The 22838-nt window shown below is 36.7% G+C and overlaps 1 protein-coding gene across 4 annotated transcripts in view; it reads right to left on the reverse strand.

Annotated features, from left to right (window-relative positions):
• The window catches only part of COL24A1 (collagen type XXIV alpha 1 chain), a 392042-nt gene that overhangs the window by 71567 nt on the left and 297637 nt on the right, over nt 1-22838 (reverse strand). For all 4 annotated transcript variants that reach the window (XR_007721823.1, XM_050772561.1, XM_050772480.1 and 1 more), the window contains exons 44-48: nt 20921-20974; nt 14231-14284; nt 14082-14135; nt 8545-8598; nt 7302-7409 (exon numbers count right to left, since the gene is read on the reverse strand). Coding sequence is in view for 3 of the 4 variants with exons in the window: in XM_050772561.1 (XP_050628518.1) it covers nt 7302-7409; nt 8545-8598; nt 14082-14135; nt 14231-14284; nt 20921-20974 (324 nt within the window). In the remaining variant the exon portion in view is untranslated. The remainder of the gene's footprint in view (nt 1-7301; nt 7410-8544; nt 8599-14081; nt 14136-14230; nt 14285-20920; nt 20975-22838) is intronic.

A 22838-nucleotide genomic window follows, 5' to 3' on the forward strand; every position in this document is an offset into this window, starting at 1 on the left:
CAGCTTGGAGGTCAGAAGCAAGATGGAGTCAATTATGTCAGATTTCTCTGACTGTCATAATTTTGTAAAGGCAGTTTCATGGGTGAAGTTCCAGGAATAATGGTTTGGGGGCACATCAGGATACCTCTGCCAAAGTAGAGATAAATTGTTGTACTTTGCACTGACTGACCATCACAATAAAACGGGTACAGTTCTGGTGAGCCTCTGTGGACTTTGGAGTCAACTTATATCCGATTTGGGTGTTCTGCTCCAATCCATTTTCTTAGTAACTTGTAAGGTTGCTGTTTTTTTTTTTTTTTTTTTTAATTGTGGAGATGGCTATATATCTATATATATACACACACACATACACACACACACACATATATAAATAAAATCATTTTAACCATTTTTAAGTATGCATTTCAGTGGCATTAGTACATTTACATTATTGTACAACTGTCATTACCATTTATCTACAGAACTTTTATCTTCTTTAGCTGAAACTCTGTACCCATTGAACAATAACTCTCCATTACCCCCTTCTACCAAACCCTGGCAGCCCCATTCTTCTTTCTGTCTCACTGAATTTGATTATTCTAGGTGACGTAGGAGGTCAGCAGCACTTGTTTTCCAAGCACTGGCTATGACTCTGCTGATCAAAACAGGATCTGGTTAAAATAGGGTGTAGTAGAGAAACTAACCAAATGCAGCTAAAACCAAAATAGTGAAAAAAGTGACCTCTAGTTGCTGTCAGTGCTCATTATACACTAAGTACAACATATTAGCATGCTAAAAGACACTCCCACTAGCACCATGACTGTTTAAAAATGTCATGGCAATGCTTGGAAGTTACCCTATATGGTTTAAGAGGGGAGGGGAACCCTTCCTTGGTTCTGGGAATGCCCCATCCCTTTTCTAGAAAATTCACAAATAACCTGCCCCTTATTTAGCATATAATTAAGTAGTAGCTATAAATACAGCTAGCCAGCAATCTATTAGGGCTACTCTGCCTATGGGGTGGCCTTGCTCTATCTATGGAGCAGCCATTTTCCTATACTCTGTTGCTCTGATAAACTTGCTTTGTGATATAGTTTGGATATTTGGCCCTGCCCAAATCCTTGAATTGTAATCCCCAATGCAGGAGATGGGGGCTTGGGGAGTTGTTTGGATCATGGGGGTGAATCCCTCATGGCTTGGTGCTGTCTTTATGATAGTGAGTTCTCACAAGATGTAGTTATTTAAAAGTACATGGCAACACTCCCTCTACTCTCACTCTTTCTCTCTCTTGCTTGTTACTGCTTTCGCCATGGGATGTGTCTGTCCCCACTTCACCTTCTAGCCTCCTTAAAAGCTGAATAGATTCCAGCACCATGCTTCTTGTAAAGCCTGAAGAACTGTAAGCCAATTAAACCTCTGTCCTTTATAAATCACCCAGTCCCAGGTATTTCTTTATAGCAGTGCAAGAACAACCTAACACTCTTTGCCTTCACTTTACTCTGTCAGCTCCCTCCTGAATTATTTCCTGTCTTCCTGGAAGAAAAAAACACTCCCTGGCTGAGCCACAGTTTTGGGGTTTGCCAGCATCACAGGTCTTTCATATAAATGAGATCACAATATTCATCCTATTGTGTCTGGTTTGTTTCATTTAGTATAATGTCCTTCAAGTCTCATCCATGTTATAGTGTGTTAGACTTTCATTCCTTTTTAAGGCTGAAAAATATTCCATTGTATGCCACATTTTGTTTATTCATTCAATCACTGATAGACATTTGGGTTGTTTCTACTATTATGCATAATGCTGCTATGAACATTGGTGTAAAAATACCTTCAATGATGAATATGTTAATTTGCTTCACTCTAGTAATCTTTTTACTATCTATATGTATCCCATAACTTCTTACTGTACATCTTAAATTTATACAATAAAATTTATTTAAAAAAATCTTTTACATTCCTGCTTTCAGTTCTTTTGCATATATACCCAGAAGTGGACTTGCTGGGTTATATGGTAATTCAGTGTTTAATTTTCTGAGGAACTACCATACTGGTTTGTGTCATACATACATTCATACAGTATTGTGTCATTTTACATTCCCAACAGCAATGTGCTTGTGTTCTAATTTCTCCACCATCTTGAAAACACTTATTTTCTGCTTTTGTTTGTTTATGTTTGTTTTATAATAGCATCCTAACATGTGTGATGTGATAGCTCATTTTGTTTTTGATTTACATTTCCCTAATGGTAGTGATGTTATACATCTTTCCATGGGATTACTGGTCATTTGTAAATCTTCTTTGGAGAAATGTCTATTCAAGTATTTTTCCAGGTTGCCAGTTTTGAGTGAACCCTGAAGTCATAAAAGGCTCTGCAGCAGATTCAGGATGTAAGTTACAATGCTATTAATATTTGGACCTCATGACTGATAAACTCTAATTATATCCGAAGGCTCTGTAGCTGGTAGAGATGCCATATGGGTCCTTTGGTAATCTCCCATAAGAGAAACCCTGCTTATATCCGTAAGATTTTGGAGACAGGCCATGCCCTCTCTGTCAAATGCAATTTACCCTTTGGAATATAGCTATGAGCTTGCTCTGACTGAAACTGAATGACTGAACCTGGAATGTCAAATGGCTATGCTCTCTGTTCTCTGTTTTTCCCATTATGAACTGGGTAATAATTGAATCCACTGAACCGTGAAATTGAATGTATACCCTAGCATACTACTCTTAAATCAAAATGGCATGTATTGAAACGGGGCCCTAGCAGGTCTAGAAAGCACAGAAAAATGTGTAAGCAGGCAATTCAGATTTCCATGACACCTGTTCCCATTGCTTTGACATTGCTCCTTCAACTTTCCTAGAGAATTCCCTTTACCAGTTAATGAAGGAGGAAAAACCTCAGGCCTGATTTTTGGATAGATCTGCATTGATTGTCAACATCAGCCCGAAGTGTACAGCTTCAGGCTGCATTAGAGCTTGAAAGATGTTAGTAAGGTGAACTCTTTCCAGTAGGTAGAACTTGAGGCAATACATATAGTTAGAAGGAGAGATGGCTTGAGATATGGATCTACACTAATTCAGAGAGCACTGGCTAAGAGTTTGGCCAGCTGGTCAGGCACTTGGAAATAATGGGTTTGAAAGGCTAATGATAAGAAGGTCCGAGGAAGATAAATTTAGACGAACCTTTCAAAATGGAATCAATGTAGAGTTAATTATATTCCATGTAGATACTTAACAGAGAGCATCCTCTATAGAGTAGGTTCTCAATAGTCAGGTAAAGAAGATGGACCTTTACTGGATATCAGTCAACATTTTTCCATACTAATCATGGTGGTTGCTCAATGGGCCCACTGGCACAAATCCAACAATGTGGACTTTTCTTCACCAAGGTTGATCTGGCTACCACCCCTGGTGACTGCCAAACCTGCCAAAGTAGAGGCCAACACTGAGCTCCCAACAGGGCAATGCTCCCTGGGAGATGAGTTGGAGCTATAATAGCTGCAATTGTTCTCACAGGGGTAGACACATATTCCAGACATAGATTTGCTTTTTTTTTTTTTTTTTTTTTTGAGACAGAGCCTTGCTCTGTCGCCTAGGCTGGAGTGTAGTGGCCGGATCTCAGCTCACTGCAAGCTCTGCCTCCCGGGTTTACGCCATTCTCCTGCCTCAGCCTCCTGAGTAGCTGGGACTACAGGGGCCCGCCACCTCGGCTGGCTAGTTTTTTGTATTTTTTTAGTAGAGACGGGGTTTCACCGTGTTAGCCAGGATGGTCTCGATCTCTTGACCTCGTGATCCGCCCGTCTTGGCCTCCCTAAGTGCTGGGATTACAGGCTTGAGCCACCGCGCCCGGCCATAGATTTGCTATTCTACCAAAAGTTCTTCTTGCAGTTGAAATGCAGTTGATACACAGCACGAATTATACATCAGAAGAGAGAGAGAGCCGATATACCTATAGCAATATGAATGTATCTTTAAATCCCAGTGCTAAGTGAAAAAAAGAAGATGCAGAATGGCCTAATATCATTTCCATAATTAAAGATATGCATAAAAACCAGTAGCATATTTTTGGAAGAACACATAAAGATAAAAATACACTTTAAAAATTATAAAATAGTGGACTATTTTAGGGAGAGGGGAATGAGAGTGGGGATAAAAAGAAGTCAGCCTAAGAGTAGGTCCATGAAAAAACTGAAGGATGATAATATGCATAAATTCATTAATATGATTATCCCAACAACTCTGTACCTAAGGTGAAAGACAAAGAGAGGGAGTGGAAAACCTTAAAAAAAATAAAAAAATAAAACAAAAGAAGCCAAAGTTGAAAGACTTTTTTTTTTTTTTGACTCCTTTGGCATCCAGGACTCTGGCAGGTGACTTAGGTCAAATTACTAGACAATCTCATTCAGGTCTTTGAATCTTGAAAAAGTGGCATGAAGATGCATGACAGTTTAGAAATTATTCATAACGCAGTAGCATTGGCACGGAGAGTCCAATGGTGGCCAAGTTGACTGGTGCCAATGTCATTGGTGGCATCCTAACTAGACTACTCCTTGCTTGTGGTGTTCTGTTGCAAGAAATCCTTAACTTCAGACTGTTTTCTGACCCTGGATTTCAAGCTTTTTAGCTGATTCTGTAAGCAACCCAGTCTCTATCTTATAATTTGTTTTCTGCTTAGGTTAGCCAGAGAAGATTTTTCTTTAAAACCAGTCAGACTTGGTGGTATCCCAAAGTCCTAATTGGGTTCTAGAATGCAAACAGCTTCATCATCTGGCCTTAAGACCCCTTCATTCTTGTGTATTCTAGATAAAGCCAGTGTTTCGATTACAGGCATGAGCCTTTGCCGACACAGCAGATAAAACTAGCATGACAGATTCTAGGAATAAGCTTTAGAGTGGCATTGAATGGAATCAACATTTTATTTGTGTTAACTCAGTATTTTTTGTATTGGCTTTCTCTTAGCCATTAAATTGCTGTCCTTTAAATATTACCTCAATATTGAAGAAAAATGTAGAGTTGTTAGAAAACATCTATTTTCTTGCTAGAAACAAGCAACAGATAATCAGTGCCACATTGCAATTTTCCTAAATAAAAACGTCATACATTGAAACTGGGCCCTAGCAGATCCAGAAAGCACAGACAAAATGTATAAGCAGCAATTCAGATTTCCATAATATCTGATCTCAAGAGAAAATCATCCATAATTTTATAATCCATATCAATGTTTTCATTCCATGAAATTTTCTCTCCTTCTTGAGGGATCTCTAGGTATTACATGTTGCTAGAAAGAAGTTGTTTGTCATAATGAACCATTAAATGACCTGAGTAAAAAGTAATTAATGACTTTGATGTGTCACTAATGTCCTGATGGGTATCTCATAAGATGAACGTCTGAAATTTTTCTTAAACCCATATGTAGGATACTGATTTCTATTATCCACATAGGGAACTAATATCTGGATTAGTCATATTTTAGCCTGAGAACAAATGACTTCCTGGTCCTATTAATTAATAAGTTACTTACTACCAATTTATTATCAAATAAATTTATTTGCTATTACGAGTACTTTTACAGCTCACTGTTTAGCCTTATAAACTACTGGGCCCATCCACCCCACCTCCATGATTATACTTGTGAATAGCAGCAACAAATAGGACATATTTTCACACGTGGTTTTCCTTGTTTGAATTCTCAAAAATCTTATTCAAAGTAATAGGAAGAGATTCACTACAATATTTCCCAGTAAAATTTAATCCACAAAAATACAGACTCTCAAACCAATTCAAAGGGTTTTACTATTGTAGTTTTAACATTTCACAGTCTCATTATAAGACTATCACATGGTGAGTATGGAGATTAGCATGAAGACGGAGACCCAGTGTATGAGCTCCCTATAAGACTGGGATTTCAAATGAATCTCTTTTAACCAGACTGATACTACTAGCAAAAGTCTATACAATACTTATTTTAATTAAAAACTTCAACCTGACTGTTCAAGTTTTCTAGGCCATAACCTGTTTCTTCCAAAACAAATAGAAACCATGTTAAGGCTTCTTAACAGTATTCATATTTTCAGAGAATCTGACTAGATATTTATTAATGAAATAATTTTACTGGTTAAAACAAATGAGATAATTCATTGTAGTGAAAAAGAATATTAATTTGCATTTAAGTTTAGGCATAGCACCATACTAGATTTCAATAAACAATAGAATTGACCTATTACCTAAGAACAGAACAACAAATCAATAGGTAACCATATCCAAATAACAGAAATTTAAAAGAGTAAGTTTTACTGTATTCTTAAAAGTATGTGGTTAATTTTTCTAATTCTTCTAATGTTTAAAGTAAAAACAACCTGGGGCAAAAATGTCTCAATTAGGATGACATTAGGGAAGGAAAGCGGGAAAATGGCTAAGCAAAGACAAAAATATGATTTTTAAATTTCAAATTAAATTTTAACTTCAAATAAATAAGACAGAAATCTGCATAAAAATAAAAGTGAATCTACACCATTGCATTACTTTTTTTCCCAAAATAATCATGGTGGTTGCTCAATGAGTCCACTGGCACAAATCCAACAATGTGGACTTTTCTTCACCAAGGCTGATTTGGCTACCACCCCTGGTAACTGCCAAACTTGCTAAAAGTAGAAGCTGACACTGAGCTCCCAACACAGCAACGCTCCTTAGGGAATCAGTTCGAGCTAGCTGTGACTGTCCTCACAGGGGTAGACACATATTCTAGACATGGGTTTGCTATTCTACCAAAAGTTCTTCTGGTAGTTGAAATGCAGTTAATATATAGCATGAACAATTATACATCAGAAGACAGACAGCTGATGGACCTATTGCAATGAATGAATTAGATGAACACAGAGAAAATATTCACACAATTCTTGTAAAATACTGAGGCTATAAAAGTAAAGGGAAAATGATTTTTCACAGAACCTACCTTGAGTTACTGCCAAGACCTAAATGTTCCAAAGGTGGCTTAAAACATTTGATGAACTCAAAGTACAGCCAGGTTGTGTAGTCCTTAAGGTTTTGCTTCTTTATAATTCTTCTTTAACAGCTTTTATATTTTTAAAATGGCATGAATTATTAACACTATGAGTTATTAGATATAAAATACTGAAGAGAATGTACCTGTTGACAGTTCCTGGAAATCCTAAATACAACTGCATAATAGCTATTAGAGAAATGAATTGGCTTAATCTGAGCCAATGCCAAAGCTAAAATAGGTAGCCAAAATATCTATGGTCTAGCAAGGAGACACATGCATAAGAAATAATGAGCAAAGAGATACCCATACTACTCACAGGAAGTCCCTGTTTTCCTGGTGGCCCAACTTTTCCAGGGTTTCCCAAAATGCCATCTGCTCCATGGTATCCTTGTACGCCTTTTGGTCCAGGTAGGCCTTGAAGTCCCTTGATAATTAAAAATTATTTGGATGAAAAGATGCTGAAAAGATGTTAAGATGACAAATACTTTTTTATTTATTGAGTTGGAGAAGTTTACATTTTAATATTCTGTTCTAGGACAAATTTTCCTGTTTTCTGGATTCCTTAATGATTTAATATTTGGATTCAACAGATAACTTTAAAAGTTTAAAAGCCTTTAAAAGTTCCCCAAACAAAAATGCCAAGCTAATCAACAATTTACTGTGTAACTTTTTGGGCCTTAGTGTAATTCTCTGGTGTTTCTTATTGTGTCAACCAATATTTTATATAATTGTGGAGAAAAGATCAGCTGTCATCTTAGGACAGAGGCTATCATTTCCCATCTGCCAAACCTTATATTGTGTTATTTTCCCGAGAAATAAATTATGGCTAATTAGTTGCCACTTTGAATCAGATAATTGTATGACTGAAGCAAGGTCTGAACATTTTGTTTCTACCCTTGGGCAACTGAATTTCATATTCAAGGATCTCTGATCTGAATGTGCTTATAATTTACATTCATTTCCTCTATTTTTTTTCAAGCCAATACAGGTCACCCAAAGCAGGCATCTAATCCTTGGCTAGGGGACACCAGTAGAAGTCTTTGCTGAAGAGCCAGTCAACACTTATCTGCCTGGCCAGGAGAGGAAACTGATGGTGAGGTAAAAGTTAATCTTTGTCTGTGATAAAAAGATTATTTTTTTTTTCTAAGACTTTTTATTTGTCTAGAGAATGAGAGGCTGAGTCCTCTAATTAAAATCTACCTCATACCATTTTAATTATGCTTGAAGATCTCTGGTCTTTGTCACCATTCATTTCATTATGATTTTAAGTTCTCTGTTTTTCAGTGGTTCACCGTAAGAAGCATGAGTCCACCGGGAGGGCTTCATAACACAGGAAAATAGCATCCTTCAACTGAAGGGACTTATATTTAAACAGCAAGCTTGGTTTCGAGTTAATGGTCATATTTGTTCCCTGTGTGTTCCAGCATGGGTTTAAATTGTTTTTAAGACAATCTGATTTATCCAACATGATGACATAATTGGCCCCAAACTTTTCTGCTTGCTAAAGTTGCCAGTTCTATTTAGAAAAGCAAGAAAGATGAAAGAGGCCTGTTACTTACAGGAATCCCAGCTTTCCCAGAAGGACCAGGAGCTCCTTTTTTCCCCTTATGACCCTAAAAATGGAAAGCACAGTTGTCAGTTGACTGTAATAAACTTACTTAAACTGAAGCCATAGAAAAGAACACTGAGACCTGGATGCTGCAGCAAGAACTAGCATGAACTAGTCATATATCATTGAGATTGCCATTTAATTTTCCTGGGAGTCAGCTTCTTCATCTGAAAATGAGAACCTTTGACAAGATCATCTAGTAATTTCCTTGTAGCTCTAAATTATATGATTTAAGAATTTAAAGTGTACTTCTAAAAGGGACCTGAATACATTATTTAATCAATGTCCCTACTTTCAGGAAGGGCCTTGATCTCCTTTTGAAAATGCTACATATTTACTTAAACATTTAGTATCAGTAAACGTTATCAGTAAACATTTACTGAGTATCATGTATCAGGGACTCTGTCATGTGCTTGGAAGGCAAAGGCAAAGTTCCTCCTTGCAAGGCACTTACAATGTGGCAAGGGGAACATGAACTGATAGCCTAAAATGAGCTTCTCTGGAAGAACAGAGAAGAGCATACTTGTGATTCAAGGAAAAGATATTTATTTCCCACGGAACTGTTTGCTTTTCCATGTGTGAGATGTTTTAAATCATAATTGATTCAGCAGTAATGGGTCTGCCAGGATAGTTAGGAACATTGCTCTTACAAATCATGCCATTGTTCTGATGACATTCTAAAAGTATTTAAAGAAGAAAATGTGGAAAAGAGTGACTTGGTTCACAAATAAGAAGAAGAATCATGTTGTCATTACCAGACACATTTCTCAGAAATCATCATCAGTTCTCACAAACAGGATAATCCCACTAAAGTGGGATGTTAAATCATTCAATTTTGAAGACAAATTGTGCTAAAGATTCAGTTTAACAATAACAACAGAGAAACAACTTCAAAAGATGTTACTTTTTTTGACAACGAGCTTAAAGATTTTATGAAGAAATAGTATGTTTTCACAGAGAAAAAGAGCATCTTCTCTAAGAGATAAAAATCCAACTTTTGCAGGATTTGATAATGGGGAGATATAAGGATCATGGGTTGTACTTCCAACTTTGAAAACTATTGTACTTGTCTTAGAAGTCACTAATGCAAAATGTTTCTGAAGATGAGAAAACCAGAAAATGGGATAGTTGGTGACCTGGGTTTAATTAAAGTATATACATTTCTAGCGCATATGATCCCTATAAGTAAAATATGTTTTTCCTAACCCAATAAAAAAGCAAAATAAACAAAGACTATTTTAAATAGTGGAAAAAAGTTGTGATTTCGGTCATCTTGAATAATACTTATTAAATAGCATATGAATCATAATATGCAATTATGTTAATCAGTGTGTTTTCTCCTTTACAGTATTTCTTTTTATGCAACGAGATATATCTGTTCTATACTTTTGATTTTTCAAAATGGACTTTTCCTTGGCTTTTGAATTTCAAAATAGTCCGACGAAACTCATGGTGGGGGTAACAGTTGGAAAAAAACATATTTTCAGTTTCAAAATCATGTTTTTTCAACACAAAAGCCTGACTCTTCAATATTAAAAGTCTATTTTTGAGTTAAAAACCAACGTTTGTTATAAAGGACTCAAATTATAAAATTTATGCTATAAAGAACATATTTAAAATAATAATAATAATAATAATAATAATAATAATGTAACAGAGAGTTTTTCCCATGAAAGGGGATAAGGATCCTCAAGTCAGGGAAAGGGAAAAGAAGCAGCAAAAGAGAAGCAGGACTGTTAGACACTGACAGCAGTCTCTGAAAAGAGCCTCTTGCCCCTCATCCTGCCCTTGAGTCTTTTTCTTTCTTTTTTTTTTTTTTTTTGAGACACCCAGGCTGGAGTGCAGTGGCTCAATCTCAGCTCATGGCAACCTCCACCTCCCAGGTTCAAGTGATTCTCCTGCCTCAGCCTCCCAAGTAGCTGGGATCACAGGCATGCACCACCACACCCAGCTAATCTTTGTATTTTTAGTAGAGACGGAGTTTCACCTTGTTGGCCAGGCTGGTCTCGAACTCCTAACCTCAGGTGATCTGCCTGCCTCGGCTTCCCAAAGTGCTGGAATTACAGGCACGAGCCACCGTGCCTGGCCTGACCTTGAGTCTTTCTTAGGGTGGATAGAAACACTAATGCTTCCAGACAAGTTTGGGGATCTGGGCACAAAGATGATACCTAGGGAGACCAACGTCCTCACTGAGAAGTCTATATAAAGTATATAGAGTAAAAGTCTCTGCCTGAGATGTCTAGGACAGTGGGATTAAGAATGTTTTTCTGAGTCCTCCAAGTACCCTGTATGGTGTGGGGAGCAGATAATGTTATTTATATGTGGCCAAGAACAGAAGAAGATGGCCCTGAGAGGCCTGAGGAGGTCTTGGACCTGAGATGAACAAATAGCTGCACATGCCAGTATAGGTCAAAGTACTTCTGGCAGGAGGGCCAAGGTAGATGCCAACATGGTGAGATGATAGCAACCGTGGGCCAAAAGGGATGATGTGCATTTCAGGGGACACTAGTGTGAACAGATGATGACTGAAGACTAAACTTATTTTCCACCCGCCTTCCCTACCATCTGTAACTCCAAATTTGAGAAGAGAGTGAGTGGGGAAAACTCTAAATCAAATGTAGGATATTTGAGTGAATGGAGTTAAGGGCAGTTGATGGATTAGATTTACAGTACATATAAAACTGTACTTTTTTTGCCTGGCCAGCATTGAAAAATATGTATAGTGGCCCATTTGAAATCAGATCCATTTTAAAAGACTTCTGTTCATTGGGACTGTGCTGGCTCACAGAATACTAGAGAACATAGTCTAATTATTTTGATGAGGGAAATATTTTTTAATATGCAACGTTAACACAAACTCTTGTTTTTTGTTTGTTTGTTTAAATGAGGCTGAAGGACAGTTATCTAGATACTTCACTAGTTCTAACACTCTTTAAGAAGGTAGCTTTATAAAGCAAAAATAGATTTAGAGAGTTAAGCAAAAATTATTCTCTCTTTTTTAACCAAGAAATTTCAATTTATTGAAATCTGGAATTTTGTTTTGGGAGAACAAAGATTTTGGCTTGAGTCTTGGTCTTTGAGAGTCATTATAGGACAGTTAACTCACATTTGCATTACAAAAGTTTTAAAAAATGGTTCTGCAATTGGTTTTGACTTGCTCTAAATTTTTCTTTATAGCTGCCCACAGTCTTATGCCCAATGAATGAATTGGTTGGTTAGGTTAAATTAATCATATTTTACTTAATTTTTAAAAGATTACAAGTAATAGGCTTCTGCATAATAACAGGAGCTAGGAAATAATGTTTCTAGTGTTGCTTCTGTTGCTAATTAGTTCTGTGATTTTAGGTAACTCATAATCTCTCTGAGATTTTAATTTCTTCATCTGAAAATTGAGAGGGTTATCCAGACAATTTTAAAGGGCCATTTCCAAATCTAAAAAATAAATTTAAAGCTTTGCAAAAACAAGATGACAGCAATTGGACAGGACCCATCTGGCCACTGAAGGTATCCCTAGTGAATAATACACAGTCATTATTCTTGTAGCAATTAATACAATTTTAAATTCTAAGAGGCTTTTAAATGTGCCCTTGGGTTGTATGCCAGCATTACCCAAAGTAGGAAAGAACTAGCTCTCCTGGATTATACAGAATTTAAACTATGGCTTCTTAGCACCTTTTAGCTCCAACACACAGGGAGAGCTGACCACATAGGCTAGAGAGGCAGTTGACTAGTAAGAGTATTTGATATTCATTAGCATAATTTTAACATATACTAATAAGCATCAGAAAATGTCTTACTCCTGAGATTTCTCAAGATGGAAAAAGAAAGCCTGTAAATATGAAAGTATTAATTGTAAAAAAGTAGACATTTTAGGATCAAATGTTGGACAGAACTTGCATTCTTAGGCACTTACTACAAATGTAAGGAAGTAGCATGACAGCAGCAACAGTATTCTAGGTTCCCAGTGTTTTCCATGACTTTTTCCAATTTGGGTACTAAAAATTCTAAGTGAATGACTTACCTATCTTCTTTCTCTGCTTTTTTTTCTTGTTTAGGCTTATCTTCAATAGGATATTTTATTTATTAATATTATTTATTAGGGAACCTAACAGAAAGTTACTGAATAGATGCTAAGACTATTCAAAATGAGTTCTAGGTAAGTGAATGCCTATTTAACATATCTGATTCAACCCCATTTTATTACTTACTCCCATAAGTGGAAAACACAAGTATGGGTGAAGGCTGCTTAACAAATCAGGAGAAACACAATCTCAAAATCATTACTTTTTATCCACTCTCATCTAATTTATTATTAATAGTAGAGTGCATTTTCTTAAGAATTGAATTTGAAATCAATAGCATGTGAAGTCAGAATGCCTGAAAAACAGGGCAGCAACGTATAGAAGGTGCAAATGACAAAGTTGCTTGCTACGTAAGGTTGAGGCAATGTCTATCTGGCCACATGGAAAGAGAAGACTAAATTCAGTAAACCAACAGATTTTTAGTTTGCTTGATAAATATTTGATTTGCCTTATGAAGAAACAACTTTTAAATCAATTATAAGCCTGTGTCACATAGTCAAACTACTTTTTCCTCTCTTATCCTATGCCAATGATTCTTTGCTTGGTCGAACTTTAGTCAGGCTCCTGAACCTTCTAGGCCCTCCGTGTACTTCCTTGTAAAATCCAGTTTTAGCAACGAACCCTGCCAAGTCGGTTTAGCAAGAACCTTCACCCTCACTATCTGATCACTCTTGCTATTTGATATCTAACTGGGTTCCTCATCCTCTACCATCCCTCAGTTGATGTCTGATTATCCCACAGTTGATGTGTGATCACCTTGGCCCGTCTTCAGCAAAATTCTTGTTAGGTCAGTTTAACCAAAATTCCCCTTGCCCCTGGTGTTTCCTCTTAAGTAATTTTCCATTCACTCATACTCAATCTGCTCCTTTGTTATAAATTCCTACTTGCCCATGCTATATTTGTGTTGAGTCCAATCTCTCTTCCCCACTGCAAAATCCCATTGCAGTGGTCACTGTACTTATTGTAATAGTCCTGAACAAAGTCTTCCTTACCATGCTTTAACAATTATCCATTTAATGATTTTCTCTTTAATGCTTTCTACAACAATCATATAGGTTTGACTGATATTTTTTTACCTTATAATACTAGTTTTAAGGTTTGTTGGTATTTCTGTTTGAAACCTCAAGAACATAGTATTAATTTGAGACAACTTAGGCAATTTTCACAAAGTTAGAATAGGCTTCTGGAAAAGAAAAATTTGGATAATAGTCAAAACAAATGACTCAATCAATAATTTTGTATTAGCACAATTATTGAAAAACACCCTATTTAGAGGCCCACAGTGATCCATATTCTACAGTGATAAATGATAATTTGACTTACAATAAATAGCAACCCCTTGTGCTCCTGCTTTCTAAAATTGCTAACAATAAATCTCAAATTATCTTAAATAATTTCAACTTACTTCACATCCTCTCTCTCCTTTTAGTCCTTGTTCACCCTGGTCACCTGGCTCGCCCTTTAGTAGAAACCAAAATAAAAATCACATATGAAGCAGAGACCAAATAAGTTATATTAATGTTAATTTTTAGAAACAATGCTTTCAAAACATACTGGGGGTCCTTGTTGTCCAGTGGCACCTCTTAGTCCTGGTACGCCCACATGGCCCTACAAATAGAAAAGATTACATTATTAGAGTAAGTAGAGACATGTGACTTAAGAGAATAGGATACTCTCACTTAAAATGGTAGCAAAGTGTTGCAAAGCTCAACTTAAATGTCATAGAGATTATGATTCTTCTTAGAAATAGAAAAGAACATAATAGCTGTTGGATATTATGGTGACTGAGAACAACTTAGGGTTCTCTTTCCCTCCCTCCCTCTCTCTCTCTCTCTCTCTCTTTCTTTCTCTCTTTCTTTCTTTCTTGTGAATTAACGTAGCAGCTTGAATGGTGGCCTCCCAAATGTGTGTCTATGTCCTAATCCCCAGAACCTGTGAATGTGATCTTGTTTGGAGAGAGGGTCTTTGCAGATGTCATTAAGTTAAGGATCTCAAGATAAGATTATCCTGGATTATCCATGTGGGCCCTAAATCCGCTAAAGAGCATAAGTGACACAGAGGTACACTGAAACAGACAACAGAGGAGAAGGCCAGGTGAAGACACAGGCAGAGACTGGGGAGAGGCAGTCCTAGGAATGCTGACAGCCACCAGAAACTGGAGGAGGCAGGAGTGTGGCCCTAGAGCCTCTAGAGGGAGTGTGGCCCTGTTGATCCCTTGAGTTTGGATTTCTGGTCTCTAGAACTGAGAAAATTACATACCTATTGTTGTAAGCCACCCATTTTGTGGTAATTTGTTATAGCAGCCTCAGGAAACTAATATAGTCAATAACCAAAGGAACAGAGTTTGAGAATACATTTCTTTTTCAACCTCTTCCTCCTCTGAAAGTGTACTATGGTCTCCATTTTTACCAACTAAATTCACAGTTATTTGGACGGTAGATTTACTGGGCTGAAGACTGGGAGCAGTCACTGGGAGGTATTACTATAATACCAAGAAACACCACATGACTGACATTCAGCAATCCATCATCACCTCAGTTCTCCTAAGAAGGAATGCTGGCCTACCACATTTCCCTTTTCAAGTGTGTAAACAGAAACTAGCAACAACCCAGAAGCGTGTCAGATGACAGTTACGCAGGAAGAATTCTGCATGTAATCTCTTTTATCCCTTCTCCTACTGTTCTACTCAATCAGATTTCTTTCTTCCTATTTTCTGTATATTACAGAAAGAATGCCTTAGGAAAAGAGTTATCAGTCCCATCTCCTGGGCTAGAAGATGAGATTGCATACATAGGTTAACAATATTTATTCTTACAGAAAAGTTAATTGAAGGCTTCTTTGTTTGCATTCTGAGGCAAATGTTTTTGGTTTAAGTGTCAACTTCCTCATAAAGGAAATGAAACCTGTTTAAGGAAGTGAACAGTGGCAAGAGAGAAAGGCTAGTCTGGAAAGCTTCTATATAGCACATGGCCACACTAAAGTAGAAACCACAATCACACATGACCCTTAGCAAAACATGAGCACAGCCAGCAATGAACAGAATCTGGCCAATCAAGGGGGAGTGTGGTATAAGTAAATATGACTACTTGAAGGTCACTTATCAAACAGGATTCAGGAAAGAAGTGGCTGGTGAAAAGCTGGAGCTGAAGTGAGAGTGAGAATATGAGCAAACTACAAAACTCGAAACTATCATGCCAAATTATGGCTTTTCCACCATCCCTGTATGTAGTTTTACAGAAATATTTTCAGAATGATCATAGAATAGCCAACTGCCTCTCCTAGCTTTGTAAAGTATGAATGTAAATCTCACCAAGACAAACCCGCATTCTAAGAGTTTCATTAAAACTACTTTGGTCCATTCTATCACTCCAAAAATTGACTGTGACCATTTTTTTGTAATTGTAAAAATTCAATATGCCATAGAAAATGTTATTACAAAATTATGCAGGAGAGGTTATGGAAAGTGATGAATTTGTCAGATAATATTAGTGGTGGGATGAGTTGAATGGCCAAAGGAACTTACGAAACATTTTATAAGGGAAATGGTAAGTTCAATCTTGAAGAATGAGTGTTCCGGGCAGTAAAGTGAGGACATTCTGGCAAGGAATAGCATGGCAAATAAAGGGATGCATCTGACAGAACATGTTAGACAGAAAATGGACCTGAGAGGGCTATGACTGGAGACAGGGAGTCTAGTTGGGAAGCTATTGAAATAATTTTGGCGAAAAATGATAAGAGCCTCAACTAAAGTAGGACAAAGTAGCTAGATCCCAGAAACATTTAAGAACCAAAAGAAGTGGCTGACTGTGAGAGATAAGTAGGGGTATGGGGAAGAAAAAGAGATTCATAGAGATAGAGTGAGTGAGAGAGAGAGAGAGAGAGATTGAGAGAGAGACAGACAGACAGAGAGAGGGAGAAAGAGAGAGAAAGAGACAGGGAGAGGGAGGGAGGGAGAGAGACAGAGAGAGAGACAGAGGATTCATCTACTGGCTTAGACATCTAAATGGCTGGTGATACTATTCACTGAACCAAGGACATAACAAGAGGAAGATCAGATCAAATTTGGAAAGGATGAGGTACAATGGTTTGGCACTTACTGAGTTTGAGGTGCCTGTGATGATGTCTAATAGCTATTTAGATATGTATGTCTGATGCTAAGGAGTAAAGACCAAGTTGGGATTTAGTTATTTTATTGTGTGTAAAAATTCTCTGACTATTGCCAACCTGCTCCCACTTCCCCCGCAAAAAGAATTTTGAGATGCAATATAATTTATTCAAAGTATTTCTGGGACTTCATCTCTCCTAAGTTTAGCTTGAGTTAATCTTGGATATTTATGTTTCCATTTATACCTTTAAGTAAAATGTTTCCATTTATACCTTTAAAAAGTGGCTGTTGCCAGGATAATAAGTTTATTCCCTCCATGTCCTCTGGCTCTCAAGCCTCAAATAAATTTATCTTGATCTATGTGATGTATAGTTTTAGTTTGCAGGATGACAGCTATAATTGTTTTTCCTTTTATGAAATAACATGAAATAACTGTACATATTTTATAGCTAAAATTCACTAAGTTTATTTTTATACTGATTAAATGTTCTTATTCCCCATGTTTTTTATGTATATGATGTCCATGGGGACAGAGATTGTGTCTGGGATGTCCAATGTAATATCCATGGCCCCTAGCTCGTCTCCTGGCCCATGGCAGACACTCAAATACAAGCTTAATGATGAGAGAAATTTTTTTTTTTTTTTTTTTTTTTTTTTTTTTTTTTGCTGCTGTTGTTGTTGTTTTTTGTTAGATGGAGTCTTGCTCTGTTGCCAGGCTGGAGTGCGGTGGCACAATATTGGCTTATTGCAACTCTGCCTCCCAGGTTCAAGTGATTCTCCCTCCTCAGCCTCCCAAGTAGCTGAGACTACAGGTGTGTGCCACCACACCCAGCTAATTTTTTGTATTTTAATAGAGATGAGGTTTCACCATGTTGGCCAGGATGGTCTCGATCTCCTGACCCCATGATCTGCCCACCTTGGTCTCCCAAAGTGCTGGGATTACAGGCGTGAGCCACTGTGCCTGGCCCAGAGACACGGTTTTTAGAAATGTTATAATACATAACACATAAAGTGTGTCAGTACAAGTAAGTATTCATTAATAATAATGAGCAGGACCCTTGACTTTGGTCAAAGATGTTTGCGACTATAAACAATTGTTTTTTAAAGCCAGGTGATTATTTAGTCATAAAGAGAATCAAATGTTGATATATTTTATAACATGGATGAACTTTTTAAGCATTACGCTAAGTGAAAGAGGCCAGACACAAAAGGCTGTATGTTGTATGATTCTATTTAAATGAAATATCCGGAATACACAAATCCAGAGACAAAGAGAAAAGTGGTTTCCAGGGGCTCAGGGGAATAGGGGGTGACTGCTTGGTGGGTATGGGGCTTGCTTTTGGAAGTGTTGAAAATGTTTGGAACTATACAATGGTGATGGTTTCACATGATGGAGTTCAAGACATACTACCCCAAAATACGGCATCTTGGAATATTGACTATTTTAAGCTGAAGGAATCTGAGGGATAGCATGTGCAGAAAGGACTTTCTTACCTTCCTTTGATGCAGGTCATAAGACACTCATGTGAGAGGTGCCCTCCCTATATGTGGAGGAAAAGAGCATCCTTATCTCCATAAATGAAGGGACACAGAGAATAATCTGAATGAACAGTCCTTGCTCAGTTTTCCCCAGTTTACTAATCTTAGCCCATACCTTTGGCCTATTACATTCTTCTAAGACTTCCTCATCAAATCTAGCATAAAAATACTGAGGTTTAACTGTTTCTTTGGAGCTTTATTTTTTTACGAAGGCTCCCACGTTACATAAAATTTATATGAAATTAATCTGTATGCTTTTCTCTTGTTAATCTGCCTTTTGTCACAGGGTCCCCAGCCAAGAATTCAGAAGGATAGAAGAAAAATATATTTTTCCTCCACTGCACACAATGTGAATGTACTAAATGTCACTGAGTTGTAAAGTTTAAAATGGTTAAAATGGTAAATTTTACGTTACATGTATTTTATCCTAATAAAGAAGCTTGGTGATAATGCTAACCATCAGTTTAGCAGAGGGAAATCAGTGTAGACAATATCCATATAGAAAAGCAAACATTTTAAAATATCACCTGAAGCTATAACAAGATAACCTAATTCTAAATAAAGCACGGTTCCTCTGTATAAATCAAACTTGTGCTAGGAGAAAACTTGGCAAGGGAGAAAGTTGGATATTTCATGATTCTGAGCTAAGCAGTACAAGTAGCATGGTTGTCTGGCACAAGATGGCTAAGTGTTTAGCATAGAATCACCAATACATAAAACAATCCCTAAAGACTAAGGACTTAGGAAGAAATAAGACAGAAAGGAAGACATGGATCAAACTAGTTTATAAAACATCTACAGTTGAAAACTTAATCAGGGGTATACAAGCAAGGGGAAGGAGAAGTAGATTAGACAGTGAACCTAGGGAAAAGTGAATGACTGTCCAGAATAATGCTGGCAGGGCTTTTCTTCAGCTAGCCAAGTGTGGAAATTCTTGTCTCCTTTCAAGCGAATAGTTAACTGCTCATTTGCTGGTAAATATACTGATTTAGCTACTGAATGTTCTGTAGTTGGTAGAAGCCAAAATGAGATATTGCAAGAACCTGGTTTTCTTGAGACTGTGTGAAGAAGTCATGCACAGAAAAAGCTGAGGAACTTTAAGAGGCTTCTCAAATTATGCTGGAAGCAGTTGGGTTGGCTTCTCATCTCAGAGAAAAGTAAATTTCAAATAAATCCACTCAATTCCTTGGGTTAGGAAACACTTGTAGATACAAATGTTATGTAAATTAGAAACAGAACACATATAACCTGCTAAAAATGTTTCTTTGAAAACAGAAAAACAAATGGTAATCGCAACAATTTCACAAACATTTAGAACTATTCTCAACATCTGCTTCAAATAGAGTTTTAGGGAGTGAAAGTTAATTTTTCAGATTCCTCTGGCTTGAGAAAAATCAACTTATTAATGACAGTTATCTATCTATCATCTTGTCCATTTAGTTTGGGTAATATAAATCTGCATTTCAGACATGACCACAGAAATATTACCTTGACAGAGAGATGTATCAGATCAATTAACTCATCAATTCATTATTAAAAACTTATTATGTACAGGGATTAGAACTAGACACTGTACAAGAAAGAAAGAAGACATATGCAAACTGGGGGAGCTAAGACACCTACACATTAAAAATAATTAGCAAAAAAAAAAAATAGCAACAGAAGATGGTAAAATGTTTGTGTTGAATGACTTAAATAAATAATACTATTACAGGACTACAGGAGAGAGCAAGATTACCGTTAGTGGGTCAGGGAAAAAGGAAACTTGAGTGAAATTATAAAGGATTTACATAAGCAAAGATTACATAATATTATAGGCAAATAGAGAATGCTATGAGCAAAGGAATAAGACAGGAACAACAGGGAGACAGGAGACAACCTCTAACTCTGTAAAACAATTGACAATGTAAATAGAGAGGGAAGAGATATAAGGCAGGAATACAGAACATCTTCAAAACAAATGTGATTCTAAAAAATGACTCTGAATAATTCTATACACAGTCTAATTTTAGCTAAGTTGGTCATATAATATCCCTCTCAGGAATGGAAGAGGATAAGAATTGACTTAAGCCTTGAGAATATAAAGGTATTTAGCCATCTATTTGACACTTCTTTATTGAATTCCTACTATATACCAGGAACTTTGTGTTCTAGAAACTGGGGGTATAATGATGAAAACGAGAGACAAGATTTTATTCTCATGGATCCTACATTTTGGTGGAGGAAGACAAACAATAAACAAAGAAACGAATATATTTAAAAGGTGACAAGATGATATAGCACAAAATGTCATGAAGGAAGTTGAGTATTATGGTCCAGAATGACTGATTGTTCTAGATCTATTTTAGATAGGGCAGTTAGAGAAGGCCTCTCAGGGGTAACATTTCAGTTGAGATCTGAATGATGAGAAAAAGCAGAAGTGGGAAAAGACAAAGATGATTCTAGGAAGGAGGAACAGAACGTAGAAAGACGTTTCTTCTAGGATTAAAAACATAAGACATTACTAATTATCTCAATAATGCTTATTTTCACTTGAAATGGAATAGAAACACAGAGAACCCTATTTAAATTCAGAAGTAAGGGGTATAACTTGCAATTACCTTATATCCCTCTGCTCCAGGCTCTCCTCTCTCTCCTTGTTCCCCCACTGGACCCTACAGAGACCACACACAAAACAGTTTTACAGCTGGATCAAAGTATATGTGAATGCAGGTGATAAGATTAATGTGGTTTATTCTTTTGTCAAAAATAAAAAACCAAATATATGATTTGTTTAGTTCCATTAAATAATTTCAAAATATTGAATTTCAATGATACCAAGAACAACATAAAAATACACCAACCATTGAATTATATAAAGAAAAATCTCATAATAAATCTACTAGGAAAAATATTGAAAAATGCAGCCCAATTAAAAATATGAATATTTTCACCAAGTGTGGTGGCTCACAGCTATAGTCCCAGCACTTTTGGAGGCTGAGGCAGGAGGATCCCTGGAGCCCAGGAGTTTGAGACCAGCCTGGGCAATAAAGTGAGACCCTGTCTCTACAAATAATTTGAAAATTAGCCAGGCATGGTGGTATGTGACTATAGTCCCAGCTACTGGGGAGGCTGAAGCAGAGGTATCACTTGAGCCCAGGAGGTCGAGGTTGCCGTGAGTCATGTTTGCACCACTGTTCTCCAGCCTGGGCAACAGAGTGAGACTCTGTCTCAAACAACAACAACAACAGCAACAGCAACAACAAAACAACAAAACGTTTCAATTAGTACAGTATGTTATAAATGATGCTGGAATAACTTACGTTTTTACTAAATTTTAAAATGACTGAAAAAGATTTAAGCAGGACAGTTCAGTACATAATGCTATTAATTACAAAAGATTATGTTTGAGTGATCTTTTAAAAGGTATTTATAAAGTAAATCCTACTTTACCATTCTTCATGAAAAAGTCTACTGTTAGCTGGGTGTGTTAGCTCATGCCTGTAATCCCAGCACTTTGGGAGGCTGAGGTAGGAGAATCGCTTGAGCTCAAGGGTTTGAGACCAGCCTAGGCAACAGAGTGAGACTCTGTCTCTAAAAAAACCTAAAAAATAATAAATAAAAATTAGCTGGCCCTGGTGGCATGAGCCTGCAGTCCCAGCTACTTGGGAGGTAGGAGGATCACTTAGCCCAGGTGTTCGAGGCTGCAGTGAACCAGCACTCCAGCCTGGGCAACAGAGGGAGACACAGTCTCAGAATAAAAGTCTATTGTTTAATCTGCAAAATTTTTAATTTAACCTAAAAAATACACTTATTAATTTTAATACTTAAGCCAAAAATAATCTAATAAACTCAGACTTACTTTTCCTGAACATTTCTAATAGAAAATCTTTAACATAATAAATCATCAAATTATCTACTATAAAATGAAATATCAGCACCCACTAGGACCTACCATCTGAACAAAAACTTAAATTGAAATTAACTGGAAAAACGTAGGATTTATTATAGAGCACTAATTGATAAATTTTAACTTATTCTTATGTGGACAAAGGTAAGAGACATAATGTCAATACTATAATCTCTGACTCTGCTTTAATTATTTAGAATCTTTGTGGTTTAAGTTTCATGCCTGTCCCATGTATACTGGATAAAACTACTATTGCTATGCTAGACTTTTAATATATTTATTACATTTTAGGTGACATTCTTCGATCCTGGCATATCTAAATCTGGGAAAAACAACCACTACTATACTCCCTTTGCCAATTTTTTTCCATTTGCTTTAAGATTTTTACATTATTTCCATATATTTCCCTCTCTTAGTGGTTTAGAGAGACTAAAATATTATTTGATAAAGAAACTTACATATTCTTTTAGATGTCTATATACCTATTGCCTCTATATGAGATGGCTTGATTTAATTAGAAAATATTAGAATCTTTCTTTTCCATTTCTAAAACAAAGTATAACTTTCAGCCATCTCCAAAGAGTCAGGTCAAAATATCAGGAGTGACGACATATTCTGATCCTTGTGCC

The sequence above is a fragment of the Macaca thibetana genome, chromosome 1 (genome assembly GCF_024542745.1).
Source record: "Macaca thibetana thibetana isolate TM-01 chromosome 1, ASM2454274v1, whole genome shotgun sequence".
NCBI classification, from domain to species: domain Eukaryota; kingdom Metazoa; phylum Chordata; class Mammalia; order Primates; family Cercopithecidae; genus Macaca; species Macaca thibetana.